Source organism: Anolis sagrei, chromosome 13 (genome assembly GCF_037176765.1).
Source record: "Anolis sagrei isolate rAnoSag1 chromosome 13, rAnoSag1.mat, whole genome shotgun sequence".
Classification (NCBI taxonomy): Eukaryota; Metazoa; Chordata; class Lepidosauria; order Squamata; family Dactyloidae; genus Anolis; species Anolis sagrei.
Window position 1 is genome coordinate 5,238,085 of NC_090033.1, and position 19,808 is coordinate 5,257,892.

Below are 19,808 nucleotides of genomic sequence, written 5' to 3' on the forward strand. Positions count from 1 at the left end.
TGGAGACAGAGACGGAGAGGGAGAGAAGGAAGGAACATTCTCACAGCTCCCCCAGCACCGCTGGAAAGTGAAAAAGAGACTGAGAGGGAGAGAAGGAAGGAAGGAAGGAAGGAAAGAAGGAAGGAAGGAAGGAAGGAAGGAAGGAGGCCACAAACATTATTACGGCTTCCCCAGCGCTGTAGGAGGACAGTGAGAGAGAGTAAAGTCCTCCAAAGTAATTATTATTAGTATTATAATTATGCTTATTAGTTCCTGGTGCCACACCTCACTTGTAATGGGAAAGCAGCCCTTTGTCAGAACCCATTTAGTCCCCCAAAGTAATTATTATTATTTGACAAACAACAAGATCAAGATTGCTATGATCAGTTTCATACACTGAAGCCTAAAAACTCACCCCAAGTGTCTGTCCGGGGTCATGTTGTAGTCACCCTAATGACAGAAAGAAGAAGAAAAAAGGCTCACATTTCAGGGTTTTTTTTCCATTTAGAACAGTTGTGGGTTTACTTTTGTGGGAAAATATCCCCATTCAGGACCTTATGATGTGTTTATGCTGCTAGACTGTATTAATATTATATCTTAATAATATTATGCATTGGTAGAAATTGATAGGTAGGAGCCAGATTAGTAGCACTGCTGGTTAATTGCTAGCAGCAATCAATCACTGCCGACCGAAAGGTGGCAAGTTCGAAGCCTGAGTCGGGGTTGAGCTCCCGACTGTTAAATAGCCCAGCTTACTGTTCGCCTAAGCAGTTTGAAAACAGCTGTGCTGTGAGTAGAATAATTAGGGACTGCTTAAAGTGGGAAGGTTAATTTATGACACCATAAAAATGTCGGAGAGCAAGAAGGAAATACTGAAGCTTGGTGTCATAGTGGATGAAGTGACAGCTCCCCTCAGTGGCTGGAATCGAGCAGCCTTCAGGATCCAAAGTGGAAAAACTGCTAAATGACTTCTATCTGTCAGTATGTTTTGTATGAATGTTTGCTGTGTATGTGTGCATCGTAATCCGCCCTGAGTCCCCTTCGAGGTGAGTAGGGTGGAATATAAATACTATAAATAATAAATAATAAATAGATCATACTGCCAAGTACTTAAAAGATTTATAGCTGAAGGGAACTTGGAATAGTGTTGGTTTAAAGCACAACAAACTATTAAGAAAGCCTTAAAGGGTTTAATTTAATTTAATTTATAACATTTATATGCCACCCTTCTCACTCCGAAGGGGACTCAGAGCGGCTTACAAGTAATATGTAAATACAATATATTATATTATTACCATAGCACAAGATTACTATTATATATTACTATATTGTAGTATACCATTATACTGTACTATTATTAGAAATATTACATGTAACATAAAATATATAATTATATCATATTATTATTAGTATTATATTGTACTACATTACAATATGATCAATATTATCTGTAAATACAATATAGTATATTATTACCATAGCACAATATTACTATTATATATTACTATGTTGTACTATACCATTATACTGTAATATTATTAGTAATATTACATGTAACATAAACATAATTATAATATCATATTATTATTAGTATTATATTGTACATTATAATTTTATCAATATTATCTGTAAATGCAATATATTATATTATTACCATAGCACAATATTTCTATTATATATTACTATATTGTACTATACCTTTATTTATTTATATATTTATTTATATATTTATTTACAGCATTTATGTGCCGCCTTTCTCACCCCGAAGGGGACTCAGAACGGCTTACAACATATATGTACAGACAACATTATATTATTAGCATAGTACAGTATTAGTATTATCTATTACTATATTGCACTATACCATTATATTGTAATATTATTAGTAATATTACTTGTAAATATAGAATTATAATTATAATATTGTATTATTAGTAGTATTATATTGTATTACATTATAATGTTATAAATATAATAATATACTATAATATTATTAGTAATATTACATGTAACATAAAACATATAATTATATCGAATTATTAGTATTATATTGTACTACATTATAATATTATCAATATTATTTGTAAATACAATATATTATATTATTACCATAGCACAACATTAGTACATATTATACATTACTATATTGTACTATACCGTTATACTGTAATATTATTAGTAATATTACATGTAACATAAAATATATCATTATAACATTGTATTATTATTAGCATTATATTGTACTACATTATAATATTATCAATATTATCTGTAAATACAATATATTATATTATTACCACAGCACAATATTACTATTATATAGCACTATATTGTACTATACCGTTATACTGTAATATTATTAGCAATATTACATGTAACATAAAATATATAATTATAATATCGTATTATTATTATTATTATTATTATTATTATTATTATATTGTACTACATTATAATATTATCAATATTATCTGTAAATACAATATATTATATTACCATAGCATAATATTACTGTTACATATTACTATATTGTACTATGCCATTATACTGTAATATTATTAGTAGTATTATATTGTACTACATTATAATACTATCAATATTATCTCTAAATACAATATATTACTATATCGTACTATACCATTATACAGTAATATTATTAGTAGTATTACATGTAACATAAAATATATAATTATATCGTATTATTAGCATTATATTGTACTACATTATAATATTATCAATATTATCTGTAAATATAAAAAATATATTATTACCATAGCAAAATATTACTATTATATATTACTATATTGTACTATACCATTATACTGTAATATTATTAGCAATATTACATGTAACATAAAATATATAATTATAACATTGTATTATTAGTAGTAGTATATTGTACTACATTATAATATTATCAATATTATCTGTAAATACAATATATTATATTATTAGAATAGCACATTAGTATTATATATTACTATATTGTACTATAGCATTATACTGTAATATTATTAGTAATATTACATGTAACATAAATATAATTATAATATCGTATTATTGTACTGCATTGTAATATCAATATTATCTGTATATAAAATATATTATATTATATTAGCATAGTGCATGAGATAACTACATGGTCTCAAATCAGGGTGGCTTGTTTTGAGGATGATTATTAAATATTCTATTACCAAGCAAAAGTATACAATCTTTTTTATGCGTATGTAGAGCCATGAGGAGAGTGTCTGGTTACTTACAGTGTAAACCACGGACTCACAGCCAACTTTAATCTGGAACATGGCCGCTCCAAGGACGTGCCCGGCGTAATAGGCTTTGATCTCCAACTCATCATCTACCTGCAACAAAAAGTATATGTATGCAGCATAACAAAAATGACAAAAACAAACACTGCTCAAAACACCATCTATCATTTACTAGAACCCACAATAAAAGGTTCCCCACCTGAACGGTTTGATGAAGATGGACAGCCACCACTTTCTTCATGCAATCTTTAATCATTTGGGAGGTGAAGAAGTTGGTCTCGCCTTTCTTGTCCACCGTGATTTTCCGGAAGTCCTCCAAGAGGATGGGGCAGATGGCTTTGGTTGGGTGGGTCATGTAAATGGGCCCGTCGTAGCCAACCATCTCGCTGAAATACGGGAGGGCGCCACAGTGGTCCAGATGGAAATGGCTGGGGAAGAGAAAGAGCCAAACTGCAACATCCTGACAGAACTGCTGTCTTGCAACGTGGTGGGTGTTTTTAAGCTGAGGCTGGATGGTCATCTGTCAGGATGGCTTGGATTGTGCCTTCTTGCACAGCAGAATGTGGTTGGACTGAATGACCTAACTCTAGTCCTTTATACTTCCTTCAATGTTGGGCTTCTTTCTCATGCAGATAAACAGCTTCGCTCTCACAGAGCCACTTCTCACATCAAAGTTACACAGGAGCTTCACACAGTAGCCTTTTACACAGCAGCCATCACACTGGCGCTTCACAAACGAGGCCTTCCTCTCACTTCCAGTTTCTCACACCAGGCATTCTCATACTGAGGCCTACTAACACTGAGGCCTTTCTCCCACTGAAGCCTTCTCACATTGAGGGCTCTCTCAGACTGACATCTTTCATCCACTAATGTGAACTAACACTGAGGCCTTTCTCCCACTGGAGCCTTCTCACATTGAGGGCTCTCTCAGACTGACATCTTTTACCCACTAAGGTGAACTAACACTGAGGCCTTTCTCCCACTGAAGCCTTCTCACATTGATGGCTCTCTCAGACTGACACCTTTCACCCACTAAGGTGAACGAACACTGAGGCCTTTCTCCCACTGAAGCCTCACATTGAGGGCTCTCTCAGACTGACACCTTTCACCCACTAAGGTGAACAAACACTGAGGCCTTTCTCCCACTGAAGCCTTCTCACATTGATGGCTCTCTCAGACTGACACCTTTCACCCACTAAGGTGAACGGACACTGAGGCCTTTCTCCCACTGATGCCTTCTCACACTGAGGGCTCTCTCAGACTGACATCTTTCACCCACTAAGGTGAACGAACACTGAGGCCTTTCTCCCACTGAAGCCTTCTCACATTGAGGGCTCTCTCAGACTGACATCTTTCACCCACTGAGGTGAACTAACACTGAGGCATACTAACACACTGAGGCCCTTCTTTCACAGAGACCTCTAACAGGCCTATAATACTGAGACTTATCATACTGAGGCCTCTCTCACTGAGGTCTGCTAACACTGAGGGCTCCCTCAGACTGAGGGCTCCTACGCTGCAGGCGCATCTTCTTATATTGAATTGCAGCTTACAAGAGTGGGAATGGCAGATAAGTCAACTGAATGGAAAGTTGCTTAGAAAACAACAATACTCAAAATATCAAAACAGATGTGCATACCTGATGATTAAGCAGTCTAAGAAGTCAGTCAGCCGTCCATTCTGAGTGATGTATGAGAAATCAGGAAACCGCCTCTAAAATAACAATAATAATCATAGTAATATAATTTTGTTTTTTGTTCAGTTGCTTCCGACTCTTCGTGATCTCATGGACCAGCCCAAGCCAGAGCTCCCTGTTGGCCATGGCCATCCCCAGCTCCATCAAGGTCAAGCCAGTCTCTTAAAGGATAACATCTAACAAAAGACCCTCTTCATAAATGCACATCGGAGTAACTTATTTGCAGGAGCGTGACCCAGCACAAGTAGTCAAAAGTGATAAAAAGAACAAAAACACACAGACCAATGCTATCTCTTCCAAAAGTAGTAAAATAATATGGTTGCACTATTTACAATAACAAGGTTACCATAACACTACCAAAGTTCTTTACAGTTTCTTCTTTGCTTCCACGCTGGGAGATAAACAGATTCACTCTCACAGAACATCTCACACCAAAGTTACACAGGAGCTTCACACAATAGCTTTTACACACAACAGCCTTCACACAGGAGCTTCCTCTCACCAAAGCTTCTCACATCAGGCCTCCCATACTGAGGCCTACTAACACTGAGACCTTACACGGAGTATCATAGCAATAAAATGGAAAATAAGGGCAAAAACACACCCCTGTTTGACACCTGAATCCATCTTAAATGGGTCAGTTTGGGAACCCTCACACAGGAACTTCCTCTCACCAAAGCTTCTTACACCAGGCCTTCCCATACTGAGGCCTTTCTTCCACTGAGGCCTTCTCACACCAAGTATCATAGCGATGAAGATGGAAAATAAGGGCAATAACACAACCCTGTTTAACACCTGAATCCATCTTAAAAGGGTCAGTTTGAGAGCCTTCACACAGGAACTTTCTCTCACCAAAGCTTCTTACACCAGGCCTTCTCATACTGAGGCCTTTCTCCCACTGAGGCCTTCTCACACCAAGTATCATAGCGATGAAGATGGAAAATAAGGGCAATAACACAACCCTGTTTGACACCTGAATCCATCTTAAAAGGGTCAGTTTGGGAGCCTTCACACAGGAACTTCCTCTCACCAAAGATTCTTACACCAGGCCTTCTCATACTGGGGCCTTTCTCCCACTGAGGCCTTCTCACACCGAGTATCATAGCAATGAAGATGGAAAATAAGGGCAATAACACATCCCTGTTTGACACCTGAATCCATCTGAAATGGGTCAGTTTGGGAGCCTTCACACAGGAGCTTCCTCTCACCAAAGCTTCTTACACCAGACCTTCTCATACTGAGGCCTTCTCACACCGAGTATCATAGCGATGAAGATGGAAAATATGGGCAATAACACATCCCTGTTTGACACCTGAATCCACCTTAAATGGGTCAGCTTCGGAGCCATTGTTGTCCAAGAACATCCTGCAGCTCCTCCATGATTTCCTTTATTACCCACTTCTCTTTATGACTCAAGGTGGGGCACAACATCATAAAATATTATGCTGTTAATGGTTTTTAAATTTTGTATGCTGTTGGATTGACATTTGCTCTTGTTGTAAACCGCGTTGAGTCGCCTACAATGCTGAGAAATTGCGGTATACAAGCAAAGTAAATACAATAAATAAATAAATAAAAATACATCATTATGCTAAAATACATTTCTTAAAAGCACATTTTGAAACATACACATATGAATATATGCATATGTTTTAGTACAAATATAAAACAGAAGAGCAGGTGTTTACGAAAGGGAGACTAGAATTTCAACTTCATTGACCTGTTTGAGAGCTTCGATGTCAGAATCCATGATGTTAAAACAAAAGGAAGCCAAATTGTTCTCATGAACAAACAAGGAAACGCAAGGTAACCCTGGCTAGCGCTTACATCATCATTGTAGCCCATGTGCATCCCGCAATCCAGCATGACGTTCTTCCCTGCAATGGACACAAGGATGCAACTTCGGCCCACATCTTGGCCCGCTCCTGAAAAGACAAAGGGAAAAGAGGTTAATTAATACAGATTTCCTGACATCTTAGTAACTATGCAGAATTACAAACGGCAAAGGCATCAGAAGGAAGCCCCCTTGAAATTAGCAAGCAAAAAATTAATATATGTGTGAATGTGCTGAGGGAGGGCTCCATCCCTCTTCCCTTGTAGAAGGCACTTTTTTGAACTGGCCCTGCTATGAAACAGTCAACATTTTCATTGTACGAAATGGCGAGGACATGCAAATATTCAAGTTCCTCACCTAAAGGAGTGACTTTTATTTCAGGCATGCTTCAAGAGCGAGGAAACCTCTGATATCTAGCTGCAAGGATCTCACAAAACTGTTCCAGAGGTAACCCAATTGAAGAGTCTGATGCGGAACATTATTCAACATGTCCTGCAGTGAGACAAAAAAAAAGGAGAAGAGTGAAATCTACACTGTAGAATCAATGCAGTTTGGCACCACTTGGACTGCCACAGCTCAATCTCTCATATTTATTTATTTACCCTTTATGAACCCTTCTTCGTCTTTTCTTTCTTTCCTTCCTTCTCTTTGTGTCTTTTTTCTTTCTCTCCTTCTCTTTCCTGTGTCTTTCCACCCTTCCTTCCTTCATCTTCCTTGTGTCTTATCTTTCTTTCCACCCTTCCTTCTCGTCCTCGTGTCTTTTGTTTTTTTTTTCCTTCCTTCTCTTCCTTGTGTCTTTCCTTTCCTCTCTAATCTTGTCAAGGAAAAATAACCTTGCCTTCCTCGTCTTTTCTTCTTCACCTTTTTTTCTTTCCTTTCTTCTCTTCCTTGTGTCTTTTGTTTTTCTCCTTCTCTTTCCTGTGTCTTTCTTTCCTTCCTTCATCTTCCTTCTGTCTTTCCTTCCTTCCTCCCCTCTCTTCCTTGTGTCTTTCCTTAATTTCCACCCTTCCTTCTCGTCCTCGTGTCTTTTGTTTCTTTCCTTCCTTCTCGTCCTCGTGTCTTTTCTTTCTTCTCTAATCTTGTCAAGGAAAAATAACCTTGCCTTCCTTGTCTTTTCTTCTTTCCTTCATCTTTTATTTCTTTCCTTCCTTCTCTTCCTCGGGTCTTTTTTATTTCTCTCCTTCTCTTTCCTGTGTCTTTCCTTCCTCTTCCTTGTGTCTTTCCTTGCTTCCTTTCCTTTCTTTCCTTCCTTTCTCTTCCTTGTGTCTTTCCTTTCTTCTCTAATCTTGTCAAGGAAAAATGACCTTGTCTTCCTTGTCTTTTCTTCTTTTCTTCTTCATCTTTTATTTCTTTCCTTCCTTCTCTTCATGTCTTTTTTCTTTTTCTCCTTTTTCCTGTATCTTTTCTTCCTTCCTTCATCTTCCTTGTGTCTTTCCTTGCTTCCTTTCCTTCCTTTCTCTTCCTTTTGTCTTCCCTTTCCTCTCTAATCTTGTCACGGAAAAATAACCTTGACTTCCTCATCTTTTCTTCTTTCCTTCTTCATCTTTCCTTTCTGTCTTTCCTTCCGTCTTTTCCTTGTGTCTTTTTTCTTTCTCACCTTTTTCCTGTGTCTTTCCTTCCTTTATCTTCCTTGTGTCTTTCCTTGCTTCCTTTCCTTTCTTTCTCTTACTTGTGTCCTTCCTGTTTCTTTCCTTCCTCTCCTTTGTCTTCCCTTCCTTCCTCTTCCTTTCTCTTTCTTTTCTTTCCTTCCTTCTATTTCTTGTTTTTCATTTCGTTCCTTCCCTCTCTTCCTCGTGTCTTTCCTTTCATTCCTTCCTTCTCATCCTTGTGTCTTTCCTTTCTTCTCTAATCTTGTCAAGGAAAAATAACCTTGCCTTCCTTGTCTTTTTTCTTTCCTTCTTCATCTTTCCTTTCTTTTTTTCCTTCCTTCCTCTCCCTAGTCTTTCCTTTCCTTCCTTCCTTCCTTCCTCTTCCTTTCTTTCTTTCCTCCTATTTCGTGTGTTTTTCCTTTCTTTCCTTTGTTCCTGTCTCTTCCCTTCTATCCTTCCCTCTTACCTTTCCTTCATGAAACTATAGAGGAGTATTTGGGGCTCAAACCAACAGGCATGCATTGCACTTTTAGATTCATAGATACAATATTTCTTCCATTTCTGTCCCAGTTGCTTCAGAGTTCCAGTTAACTTAATGTATTAATGCATTTTCCTGTCCCCTTGATGTCTCCCTGAGGGGGAAAAAGACGCCACAACAATGAAAGGAGTTCACAAATGGGCCACCTAGGCCCCGTTTCCATAGCAACCGCCCTCCTCACCTGCTTCCCGGCGCCATGTTGCCGTCCCCCTCGAGGAGGCGCATGCGCAGTTCACACCACCTCAGGACTCCGCGCGTGCGCACTCCCGCCCACCCCACTTGCTCAGAACCCGGAAGTAGCCTTCCGAGCACCGATTGGCCGGCGCGGCTGAGAAAGGCGTCGATGATTGGCGGAGAGGGGAGAAGTGGGCGGGGCCGAAGTCTGCCTTGATGTCAGGAAGCAGGAAGCCTTGGCTTCAGGTGAGTCTTTGGCTCCTTCTCTTGGCCATTCCAGGCAGAACCTGAATATCACTCCAAATACAGGTATTCATAACATAATTATGCTTATTTCTATCCCTATAGAAGATGTATGGTTGATACTGTGGTTATTTATTTAGATCCATGTAATAATAGTCAAGGTATTATTAATATTATTATTATTTCTAAATAAATTATTGATATTTTGGGGATTTATTAATAATAGTCAAAGGTATCATTAAAGTTATGGTCATTTATATTATTACTATATACTTATTATTTATTTTATAATATACCTATTATTACAGGTATTATTAATAATATTATTATTTTTACATAAGTATAGTACAGATATTATTGATGTTTTGGGGTATTTATTAATTATAGTCAAAGGTATCATTAAAGTTGTGATCATTTATATTATTATTATATACCTATTATTATTACTATATTGATTTATTGGGTATTTATTAATATACACTTAATAATAGTCAAGGTATTATTAAAGTTATTATTATATACCTATTATTTATTTTATTTTATTATATACGTATCATTATATTTTTTAGTATTATTATATTGATATTTTGGGTATTTATTAATATACACTTAATAATAGTCAAGGTATCATTAAATTTGTGCTTATTATATTATTATTATATACCTATTATTACAGGTATTATTAATATTATTATTATTTCACATAAATATAGTAGAAATATTGATATTTTGGGTATTTATTAATATACACTTAATAATAGTCAAGGTATCATTAAAGCTGTGATCATTTATTATTATTATTATTATGTTGTTGTTGTTGTTGTTGTTCATTCGTTCAGTCGTCTCCGACTCTTCGTGACCTCATGGACCAACCCACGCCAGAGCTCCCTGTCGGCCATCACCACCCCCAGCTCCTTCAAGGTCAGTCCAGTCACTTCAAGGATGCCATCCATCCATCTTGCCCTTGGTCGGCCCCTCTTCCTTTTGCCTTCCACTTTCCCCAGCATCATTGTCTTCTCTAGGCTTTCCTGTCTCCTCCTGATGTGGCCAAAGGACTTCAGCTTTGTCTCTAGTCTCCTTCCCTCCAATGAGCAGTCGGGCTTTCTTTCCTGGAGGATGGACTGGTTGGATCTTCTCGCAGTCCAAGGCACTCTCAGAACTTTCCTCCAACACCACAGTTCAAAAGCATCGATCTTCCTTCACTCAGCCTTCCCTTTGGTCCAGCTCTCACATCCGTAGGTGACTACAGGGAAGACCATGGCTTTGACTAGGCAATGGATCTTGGTTGCCAGTCTGATGTCTCTACTCTTTACTATTTTATCGAGACTGGACATTGCTCTCCTCCCAAGAAGGAAGCGTCTCCTGATTTCCTGGCCACAGTCTGCATCTGCAGTCATCTTTGCGCCTAGGAATACAAAGCCTGTCACGGCCTTCCATATTATATTACATATCCATATAATAATAGTCAAGGTATTATTACTATAATAATAGAGGTGTTACTGAAATTGCGGTTATTTATATCCCTATAATAGTAGTCTATTATTATTATTTATTATACTAGCCGTCCCCTGCCATGCGTTGCTGTGGCCCACTCTTTGTATATGTGTTTTGTGTGTGTATATATTTGTGTACCATAATAGTCAAGGTATTAATATTAATCTATATTTGTCATTATTTCTTCTATCCATATAATAGAGTTATTTTTAATATTGACTTTATTTACATACTTAGGCAATCCTTCGTTGGACGAGTAGAATCGTCTTCCAGGATCATTTATTTACGTATGTCCATATAGAAATAGTCAAGGTATTATTTACCCCACTTTTATCCCGCCCGTTTCAGTCCAGAGGTGACACAGGGTGGCATACAGACTGGCAACAATTAGATGCCAAACACACATAAATACATCGTTTAAAACAGGTTAAACCACATAATAAAATTCATATAAAAAAACAATTTAAAACTATAAAAATCAATGACTTCTGGGTTTAAATCCATGATATCTCTATTATTATTATTATTATTATTATTATATCATGGTTATTTTTATATCCATGTAATTGAGGTATTATTAAAATTGTGATTATTTATGGATATCCATATAATAATAATCAAGGCATTGTTATAATTATATCATTATAATAAGAGGCATTATTATAATTATTTATATTTATATGAGAGTGGGAATGGCGCCCGAGCTGGAGAAACAGAAGAGGGGTGAGAAAAACAAACTGACCTGTATAGCTTTCTAAGGATTCTGGAAGCCGAACCAGCATTTATCCTAAAATCGTTGTTTGTCGTTTCAGCAAAACACTACTTTATAGTCGTGTGATAATAATAGAGGTATTATTATGATTATGATTATTTTATGTCTTCCTAATAATAGAAGTATTAGGTTGCTGTGAGTTTTTCAGGCTGTTTGGCCGTGTTCCGGAAGCACTCTCTCCTGACGTTTCGCCCACATCTATGGCAGGCATCCACAGAGGTTGTGAGGTCTGTTGGAAACTAGGCAAGTGAAGTTTATATATCTGTGGAATAATGTCCAGGGTGGGAGAAAGAATTCTTGTCTGTTGGAGGCAAGTGCTTAATGTTGCAATTGGCCACTTTGATTAGCACTGAATGGCCCTGCAGCTTCAAAGCCTGGCTGCTTTCTACCTGGGGGAATGCATTGTATCCTCACAGGTTGTGATGTCTGTTGGAAACTGGGCAAGTGAAGTTTACATATCTGTGGATTAATGTCCAGGGTGGGAGAAAGAACTCTTGTCTGTTGGAGGCAAGTGAGAATGTTGCAATGGGCCACCTTGATTTGCACTGAATGGCCCTGCAGCTTCAAAGCCTGGCTGCTTGCTACCTTTTTTTGAAAGGTGATTAGCTGTCCCTGATTGTTTCTTGTCTGGAGTTCCCCAGTTTTGGAGTGTTGCTCTTTATTTAATTAGAGTTTTTGTACACCGGGTGCCAGATTTTGTTCATTTTCATGGTTTCCTCCTTTCTGTTGACATTGTCAGCAGACCTCACAACCTCTGAGGATGCCTGCCATAGATGTGGGCAAAACATCAGGAGAAAATGCTTCTGGAACATGGCCAGACAGTCCAGAAAACTCACAGCAACCCAGTGATTCCGGCCATGAAAGCCTTCAACAACACAATAGATGTATTACTAATATTATGATTATGTTTATATCCATGTCTTATTAATATTGTTATTGCTAGTATTAATATTGTCTTTGCTTATGTATGTCCATATAGAAACAGTCGAAGTATTACTAAGGTTGTTGTTTTTATATCCGTGTAATTTTTATAAGTATTACGATTATTTATTTACATCCATGTCATACTAGCCAAAGCATTATTAATTCATATCTATGTAGTAGAGTTATAAGGATTGGCATCAGAGTTCTGTAATTTCTATGCCACATTGAGGATTATTAATATAATAAGATATTATTAATATAATAGGTATCAAGATATTATTAATATAATAATACAGGTGTTATTGAAATTGTGGTTATTTATATCCATATAATAGTAGTCTATTTTTTATTATTATTTATTATACTAGCCATCGCCTGTCATGTGTTGCTGTATATATATTTGTGTGTGTATATATTTGTGTATCATAATACTTAAGGTATTATTAATATAATAATAGAGGTGTTAATGGAATTATGGTTATTTATATCCATATAATAGTAATCTATTATTATTATTATTATTATTATTATTATTATTATTATTTATACTAGCCGTCCCCTGCCATGCGTTGCTGTGTATATATTTGTGTGTGTATATATTTGTGTATCATAATACTTAAGGTATTATTAATATAATAATAGAGGTGCTATTGACATTGTGGTTATTTATATCCATATAATAATAGTCTATTATTATTAGTATTAATATTAATATTATTTATACTAGCCGTCCCCTGCCATGCGTTGCTGTGGCCCACTCTGTGTATATGTGTTTTGTGTGTGTATATATTTGTGTATCATAACACATAACACTTGTGTATCATAACATTAATATAATAATAGAGGTGTTATTGTCATTGTGGTTATTTATATCCATATAATAGTAGTCTATTATTATTATACTAGCCGTCTCCTGCCAAAGAAATTAGTCTCCTTCAGGAGAGATAAAGCAGGGTATAAATAATAATAATAATAATAATAATAATAATACGCTTGGGAAGTGTTCGACTTGTGATTTTGTGATACGAAATCCAGCATATAGATCTCGGTTGCTGTGACATACTGTGTTTTTGTGTCAGTAAAATAATAATAATAATAATTTTCAAGTCCAAATGACTGAGCATAACATGGGAGATGGGCAGAGAGTCCAAATATCCTTGCAATTAGATAACGTATTCATTAACATTATTAATTATTAACCACCTTGGTATTGCTTTGCACCATTTGCTTATTATTTATGTAAGAACTGCCAGCAACTTTTGCCCTTTGAATTCAGTTTGAAGCGACATAAGTTGAGGGCAAAGCGGGAGGAGAGCGGAGAAACTGGGACATTTGATAAGCATCAGGGAAACTGGGAAAGCAGACCCAATGGAGAGAGTTGGAGGATGTGAAATTGACATTGTGTAAAGCCATTTCTATTATTGTTTACCATTGTTTACGATCAGCCTGTCTTCTTTTGCTACCCGTTTTCAGAGCTCTGCCATGGCTACTGGGGATGATGGGCACGGCCTGAAGGAAGTGCTGGTCACTTTTAAGAAATGCCTAACGGACAATCAAGAGATCCTTCTGGATCCGTACTTAGAAGGCTGGAAAGGCCTCGTGAGGTAAGACTAGGAGGCACAGTTGGTGGTCAGAATTAGATTCCTTTCTATCCTCTGTAGCGCATGCAAGGGTGGGATTTCTGCTTGAACTGCAGTCCAAAACATGCGTGAATCGATCTAGGTGTGCCTGTAGCTTAGTAGGCCTCAGTGTTAGTTCGCCTCAATATGAAAAAGGTGTCAGTCTGAGAGAGCCATCAGTGTGAGAAAGCCTCAGTGGGAGAAAGGCCTCAGTGTGAGGTAGGCCTCAGTGTTAGTTCACCCCAGAGTGAGAGAGGGGGCAGTCTGAGAAAGGCCTCAGTGTGAGGTAGGCCTCAGTGTTAGTTCGCCCCAGTGTGAGAAAGGCGGCAGTCTGAGAAAGACCTCAGTGTGAGGTAGGCCTCAGTGTTAGTTCACCCCAGTGTTAAAGAGGCATCAGTCTGAGAGAGCCAGCAGTGTGAGAAAGCCTCAGTAAGAGAAAGGTCTCAGGTGAGGTAGGCCTCAATGTGAGGGCCTTGTGTGAGAAACGTCGGTGAGAAGAAGCCTCAGGTTGAAGGCCATCATGTGTGAAGCTCCAGTGTGTGAGGGCTGCTAGCTGTAGGCCTCAATGTTAGTTTGCCTCAGTGGGAGAAAGGCCTCAGACTGAGAGAGCTTTTAGTGTGAGAAGGCCTCAGTGGGAGAAAGGTCTCAGTGTCAAGTGAGGTAGCCTGCAGTATGTTAGAAGGCCTCACTATGAAGGCCTTGTGTGAGTAGCGTCAGTGAGAAGAAGCCTCAGGCTGAAGGCCATCATGTGTGAAGCTCCAGTGTGTGAGGGCTGTTAGCTGTAGGCCTCAGTGTTAGTTTGCCTCAGTGGGAGAAAGGCCTCAGACTGAGAGAGCCCTCAGTGTGAGAAGTCCTCAGTGGGAGAAAGACCTCAGTCTGAGATTGCTCTTAGTGTGAGAAAGCCTCAGTGGGAGAAATGCCTCAGTCTGAGAGAGCCCTCAGTGGGAGAAGGCCTCAGTCTGAGAGACCTCTCATTGTGAGAAGGCCTCAGTGGGAGATAGGCCTTAGTCTGATAGAGCCCTCAGTGGGAGAAAGGCCTCAGTGTTAGTAAGCCTTGGTATGAGTAGGCCTGATGTGAGACGTTTTGGTGAGAGAAGCCCCAGATTGAAGGCCTCGTGTGGGAAGCTCCAGTGTGATGATTGCTTTTTAAAAGGCTACTGTGTGAAGCTTCTGTGTAACTTTGGTGTGAGAAGAGGCTCTGTGAGGGCAAAGCTGTTTATCTGCATAAGAAAGAAGCCCAGTGTGGAAGCAAAGAAGGAAGTATAAAGTCTGGAAGATCTGCCTCTTCAAGATGAGAGGAAGCTCCAGGTTGAAGGGTAAAGGGAGAAGCAGTGAACGAGCTTCATGCAAATTCCACATCCCAGAGTAAGAAACACTGGGATGTCTGTAGTGGAGGAAACACATACAATCTAGGATAAATTCTCCCTTCACGTGGGTGGCGGGCAGTATCTTGTTTGTTATTGTTGTTGTTCATTCTTGCACTCCTTCTCTGGAGGTTTTTAGGCAGAGGCAGTATGGTAATCTGTCAGGAGTACTTTGATCGCGTCTTCCTTCAAGGCAGAGGATGGCCCTTGTGATCTCTTCCAACTCTTGATTCTCAATGTATGTTTTCCCACTGTAGGTTTCTGAACACCATGGGCTCGATCTTCTCCTTCATCTCCAAAGATGTTGTGACCAAGATTCAAATCATGGAGGAATTCCGGAGTAGCAACCAGAAGGATAACTATGTAAGCCTTCAATCCATGGTGAATTATGAGGTCTCCAATGACCTGGTGGACTTGAAGAAGCCCGGAGACCACCCTACGTCCGGCTGCCGGACCATCCTGCGCCTCCACCGGGCGCTGCGCTGGCTGCAGCTCTTCTTGGAGGGCTTGCGGACCAGCGACTCGGACTCCCGGACGTCGGTGCTGTGCGCGGACGCCTACAACGCCTCCTTGGCGAACTACCACCCGTGGATCATCCGCAAGGCCACCATCTTGGCCTTCTACACCTTGCCCACCCGGGATGCCTTCCTGGAGAACATGAAGGTGGGCACCCACGAGGAGACGGTGGAGATGCTGGGAGAGGCCTTGCCCAGCATCTGCAAGGTCTACGACGTCACGCAAGCGCTCTATGCCCAACACAATCTTCTTGACCTCCCATGAAGCACCCTTCCACATCCACCTCGGCTCGAAATCAGAAATCCCATTGCTGTGAAATCAGCCTTGTCCCCTTCTTATGTTTTCGACTTCACCTCCCATCAGCCCCTGCCAGTATAATACGGCAAGCGATCAGGAAGGATGGGGTTGATAGTCCAAAACATCCCAAAGGCAGCAGATCGGAGAAGACTGTTCTGATCAGAGGGCATTTTCTTATAAAAACAAACCTTGCACTTACAGTTGGCTTTAGGACCGTTCTCTCCCAACCTTGCTTTGAACATCCTCCAAGCAAACATTTGGTCTGGAGGCTTGGGAGTTGTAGTACAATAGAGTCTCGCTTATCCGACCTTCGCTTATCCGACATTCTGTCTTATCCGACGCTCTTTTTCCTCCAGCATTTCCCCTTCAGTTAAAGGAGTGCTCCCCAACTCTCTCCCAATTCCCAATAAGTGAAAAAGGCAAGACGAGGAAGAGGAGGATAGAGGAAAGGGGGAAAAGAGGCAGGACCGGAAGCGGAAGCATCCTCCCTCCTTCCCTCTGTGATTTCCACGTTCCTCTTCCGCATCCGGGCACTTCCGTCTGGGCCTCTCTAGTCCTGGAGCGTTGCCTTGCCTTAACTCTTTGAGTCCCTGTTGTTAGTACTCTAGGTGTCGAGCACCGCGTCGGATGGGTGACTCCGTATCATCCGATATTTTTGTTTATCCGACATTCTGCCAGCCCATTTAGGTCGTATAAGCGAGACTGCTGTATTTTATTATGTGTATAGATGTGTGTTTGGATCGGGACCAAAATGTGAAACAGTACGAGAATCCGTTTATGTCGGATAAGCGAGACTCCAGTGTCGTTCCAAACATTTGGAAGTTGGGCACTGTTGCTGAAAGGTCTCACATACAATCTCTGTATTTGTTTACATCTCCAGGCCATTTCGGTAATCCACGCATGGCAGGCTTTCGATCTATTGACTCCCATGCTGGCACGGCTTCTGGGAGTTAAATATCTAAAGATTTCCCACCCAAATAATCAGAACTTTACTATATCTTTGTATGCTGGGGAAATTATTTGTGTGGTTAGGATCTAGAGGAGGAATAGGCAAACCCAAGCCCAGTGGCCTGATGTGGCCCCTTGGGCTCTTTTCTCAGGCCCTCTTCTTTCTCCCCATCTTCTCCTTCCTTCCTTTCTCTTTCCTTCCCTCCCTTTTTCTCCTTCTATCATTCCTTTCCATCCTTTTATCCTTCCTTCTCTTTTTCCTCCCTCTCTTCCCTCTCTTCCTCCCTCCCTCCATTCCCTTCCACCATTTTGCCCTTCCTTCCTTCTCTTTCCTTCCTCCTTCCCTTGCTTCCTTCCCTCCCTTTTGTCTTTCCTTCTCTTTCCTTCCCTCCCTCCCCTTCTCCTTCCATCCTTCCCATCCACCCTTTTGTCCTTCCTTCCATGTTTTCTCTCTCTCTCCATCTTTCTCCTTCTCTCCCTTCCTTCCTTTCCTTTTGTCTTTCCTTCCTTCTCTCTTTCCTTTCCTTCTTTCCATCTTTCTCTTCCTCCCTTTCTTCCCTCCTTCCCTTTTTCCTTCATTTCCCCCTCTGTTCCTTCCTTCTTTCCTTCCATCTATCCTTCCCTTTCACCCTTCCATCCTTCCTTCGTTCCCTTTGGTCTTTCCTTCTCTCTTTCTTTTATCCTTCCCTTCCTTCTTTCCATCCTTCTCTTCCTTTCTTTCCTCCTTCCTTCCTTCCCTTCCACCCTTTCATCCTCCCTCCCCTTTTGTCTTTCCTTCTCTCTTTTATCCTTCCCTTCCTTCTTTCCATCATTCTCTTCCTCCCTTTCTTTCCTCCTTCTCTTTCCCTTTGTCTTTCCCTTCCTTCCACCCTTCCTTCCATTCCACCCTCTCATCCTTCCTTCCTTCCCCTTTGTCTTTCCTTCCTTCTCCCTTTCCTTTACCCTTCCCTTCCTTGTTTCCATCCCCCTCTTCCTCCCTTTCTTCACTCCTTCACTTTTTCCTTTGTCTTTCCCTTCCTTCCATCCTTCCCTTCCATCCTTTCATCCTTCTTTCTATCCTTCTCTTCCTCTCTTTCTTTTCTCCTTCTCTTTCACTTCCTTCCTTCCTTCCTCCCTTCCCTTCCATCCTTTCATCCTTCCTTCCCCTTTGTCTTTCCTTCCTTCTCCCTTTCCTTTACCCTTCCCTTCCTTCTTTCCATCCTCCTCTTCCTCCCTTTCTTCACTCCTTCACTTTTTCCTTTGTCTTTCCCTTCCTTCCTTCTTTCCTTCCTTCCATCCATCCATCCATTCTTCCCTTTTGACTGCTTGGAGCACTGTTCTGCAACTTACACAAAGCCTTAAAGGGAAAGGCAGAGACGTGTTGTGGGACGTTGTATATTGTCATGACTCTGTGACACCAAATCAGTGGCATAATCCACATCCACAGCGTGGCGGGGACAAAGCTCTTATCATGTTTGGTATGCTGGACACTCGAATAATTGTTTCCAAATGTCTCTTGTGTTGTTCGTCATGTTGGCAAGGGGATTCTGGGAGTTGCAGTCCAAACTCAGGGTGACGGACAACGAATTAATCACAGGGATTGCAAGGAAATGCAAATGGAGCCAATGAACCTTGGAGGAAGCAACATTGGCTAAACGTCAAAGTCGGAACACATCTTTGAAAAATAGTATTTCCTGCAACCTTTCCATTGCACACGTCGGATTTTTTAGAATCATGACAATCTAGGGCCAGTTTCAGGACCAAATCAAAACCATGTGTTGTCTGTTGTGTCTTTGTTTGTCGTCTTTCACCATTCAGCTTCAATCACCAATGGCTGTATGGAAGGGAAGAAGGTGGCGGGTGGTGTAGAAGCAGGCTGCCAAAAATATTTGCACAATTATATTATGGGTTGGAAGCATGCACTGTGATTTTCTATCTCACGACATTTGGATTGAAATAAATGTTTTCAGTCATGCATATTCGTACCATTATCTTGTATTTTAGAAACTTGGGTTAAGAGGAGAGAGAAATACATATTGTAAGCAATGGCCTCCAAGCTCCGCTGCCCAGCCTTGACTCCATTATAAGCTTTTAAAAAGGGGCTTATCTTCGAGTATATACGGTATATACAAATATACAGTCAGGACTGGCAGATCGTCATTTGTGCTGTCACATGCTGGGCCTATAGCAATTGGCTTTTGAACAGGACATGCTCTTTGTGCCCAGCAGGAAGCCGGGGTGCCTCGGATGAGAGGCCCTATGGGTGTTCCTATACAAAATCTTTAGAAGCTTAAAAGTTTAACAAAGTTCTTTATTATTGCTTAGGTCTTGGAGCCGGGAGTAGGGCCCACACCAGCATAGCCTAGAAAGCATATTGCCCAGGGAGGGGACAAAAAGGGTTTTCCTTGTAAAGGAAAGAAACAGTTCTCCAAGCAAGTTGCCTGTCCGTTGTAGACAAGTTAAGAAGCATGTGTTTGATTTGTTGAAGATCTAAGATTGTTTGTTGAAGTTCTTTATTATTGCTTAGGTCTTCAACAAACAATCGTAGATCTTCAACAAATCAAACAAATGCTTCT

General features: G+C 39.9%; 2 protein-coding genes across 4 annotated transcripts in view; one reads left to right on the forward strand and one right to left on the reverse strand.

Annotated features, from left to right (window-relative positions):
* INTS11 (integrator complex subunit 11) overlaps positions 1–9,169 on the reverse strand; it is a 28,367-nt gene extending 19,198 nt beyond the window's left edge. The window contains exons 1-7 of the mRNA XM_060758971.2: positions 9,084–9,169; positions 7,133–7,267; positions 6,769–6,866; positions 4,885–4,958; positions 3,445–3,673; positions 3,240–3,338; positions 395–429 (exon numbers count right to left, since the gene is read on the reverse strand). Coding sequence (XP_060614954.1) covers positions 395–429; positions 3,240–3,338; positions 3,445–3,673; positions 4,885–4,958; positions 6,769–6,866; positions 7,133–7,160 — 563 coding nt within the window. The 5' untranslated portion in view covers positions 7,161–7,267; positions 9,084–9,169. The remainder of the gene's footprint in view (positions 1–394; positions 430–3,239; positions 3,339–3,444; positions 3,674–4,884; positions 4,959–6,768; positions 6,867–7,132; positions 7,268–9,083) is intronic.
* Positions 9,170–9,267: 98 nt separating this feature from the next.
* Positions 9,268–19,209, forward strand: CPTP (ceramide-1-phosphate transfer protein). 3 transcript variants are annotated; one of them, XM_060758970.2, is made up of 3 exons: positions 9,268–9,322; positions 13,983–14,113; positions 15,750–19,209. In XM_060758970.2, exons 1-3 carry the CDS (start codon positions 9,293–9,295, stop codon positions 16,270–16,272), a joined length of 684 nt encoding a protein of 227 aa, XP_060614953.2. In that variant the 5' UTR covers positions 9,268–9,292; the 3' UTR covers positions 16,273–19,209. The 3 variants fall into 3 exon arrangements, with proteins under 3 accessions (XP_060614953.2, XP_060614951.2, XP_067329116.1); XM_060758968.2 differs by having other exon boundaries at positions 9,280–9,385; XM_067473015.1 differs by lacking the exon at positions 9,268–9,322 and adding an exon at positions 10,623–11,100.
* The last annotated feature ends 599 nt before the right edge of the window (positions 19,210–19,808 follow it).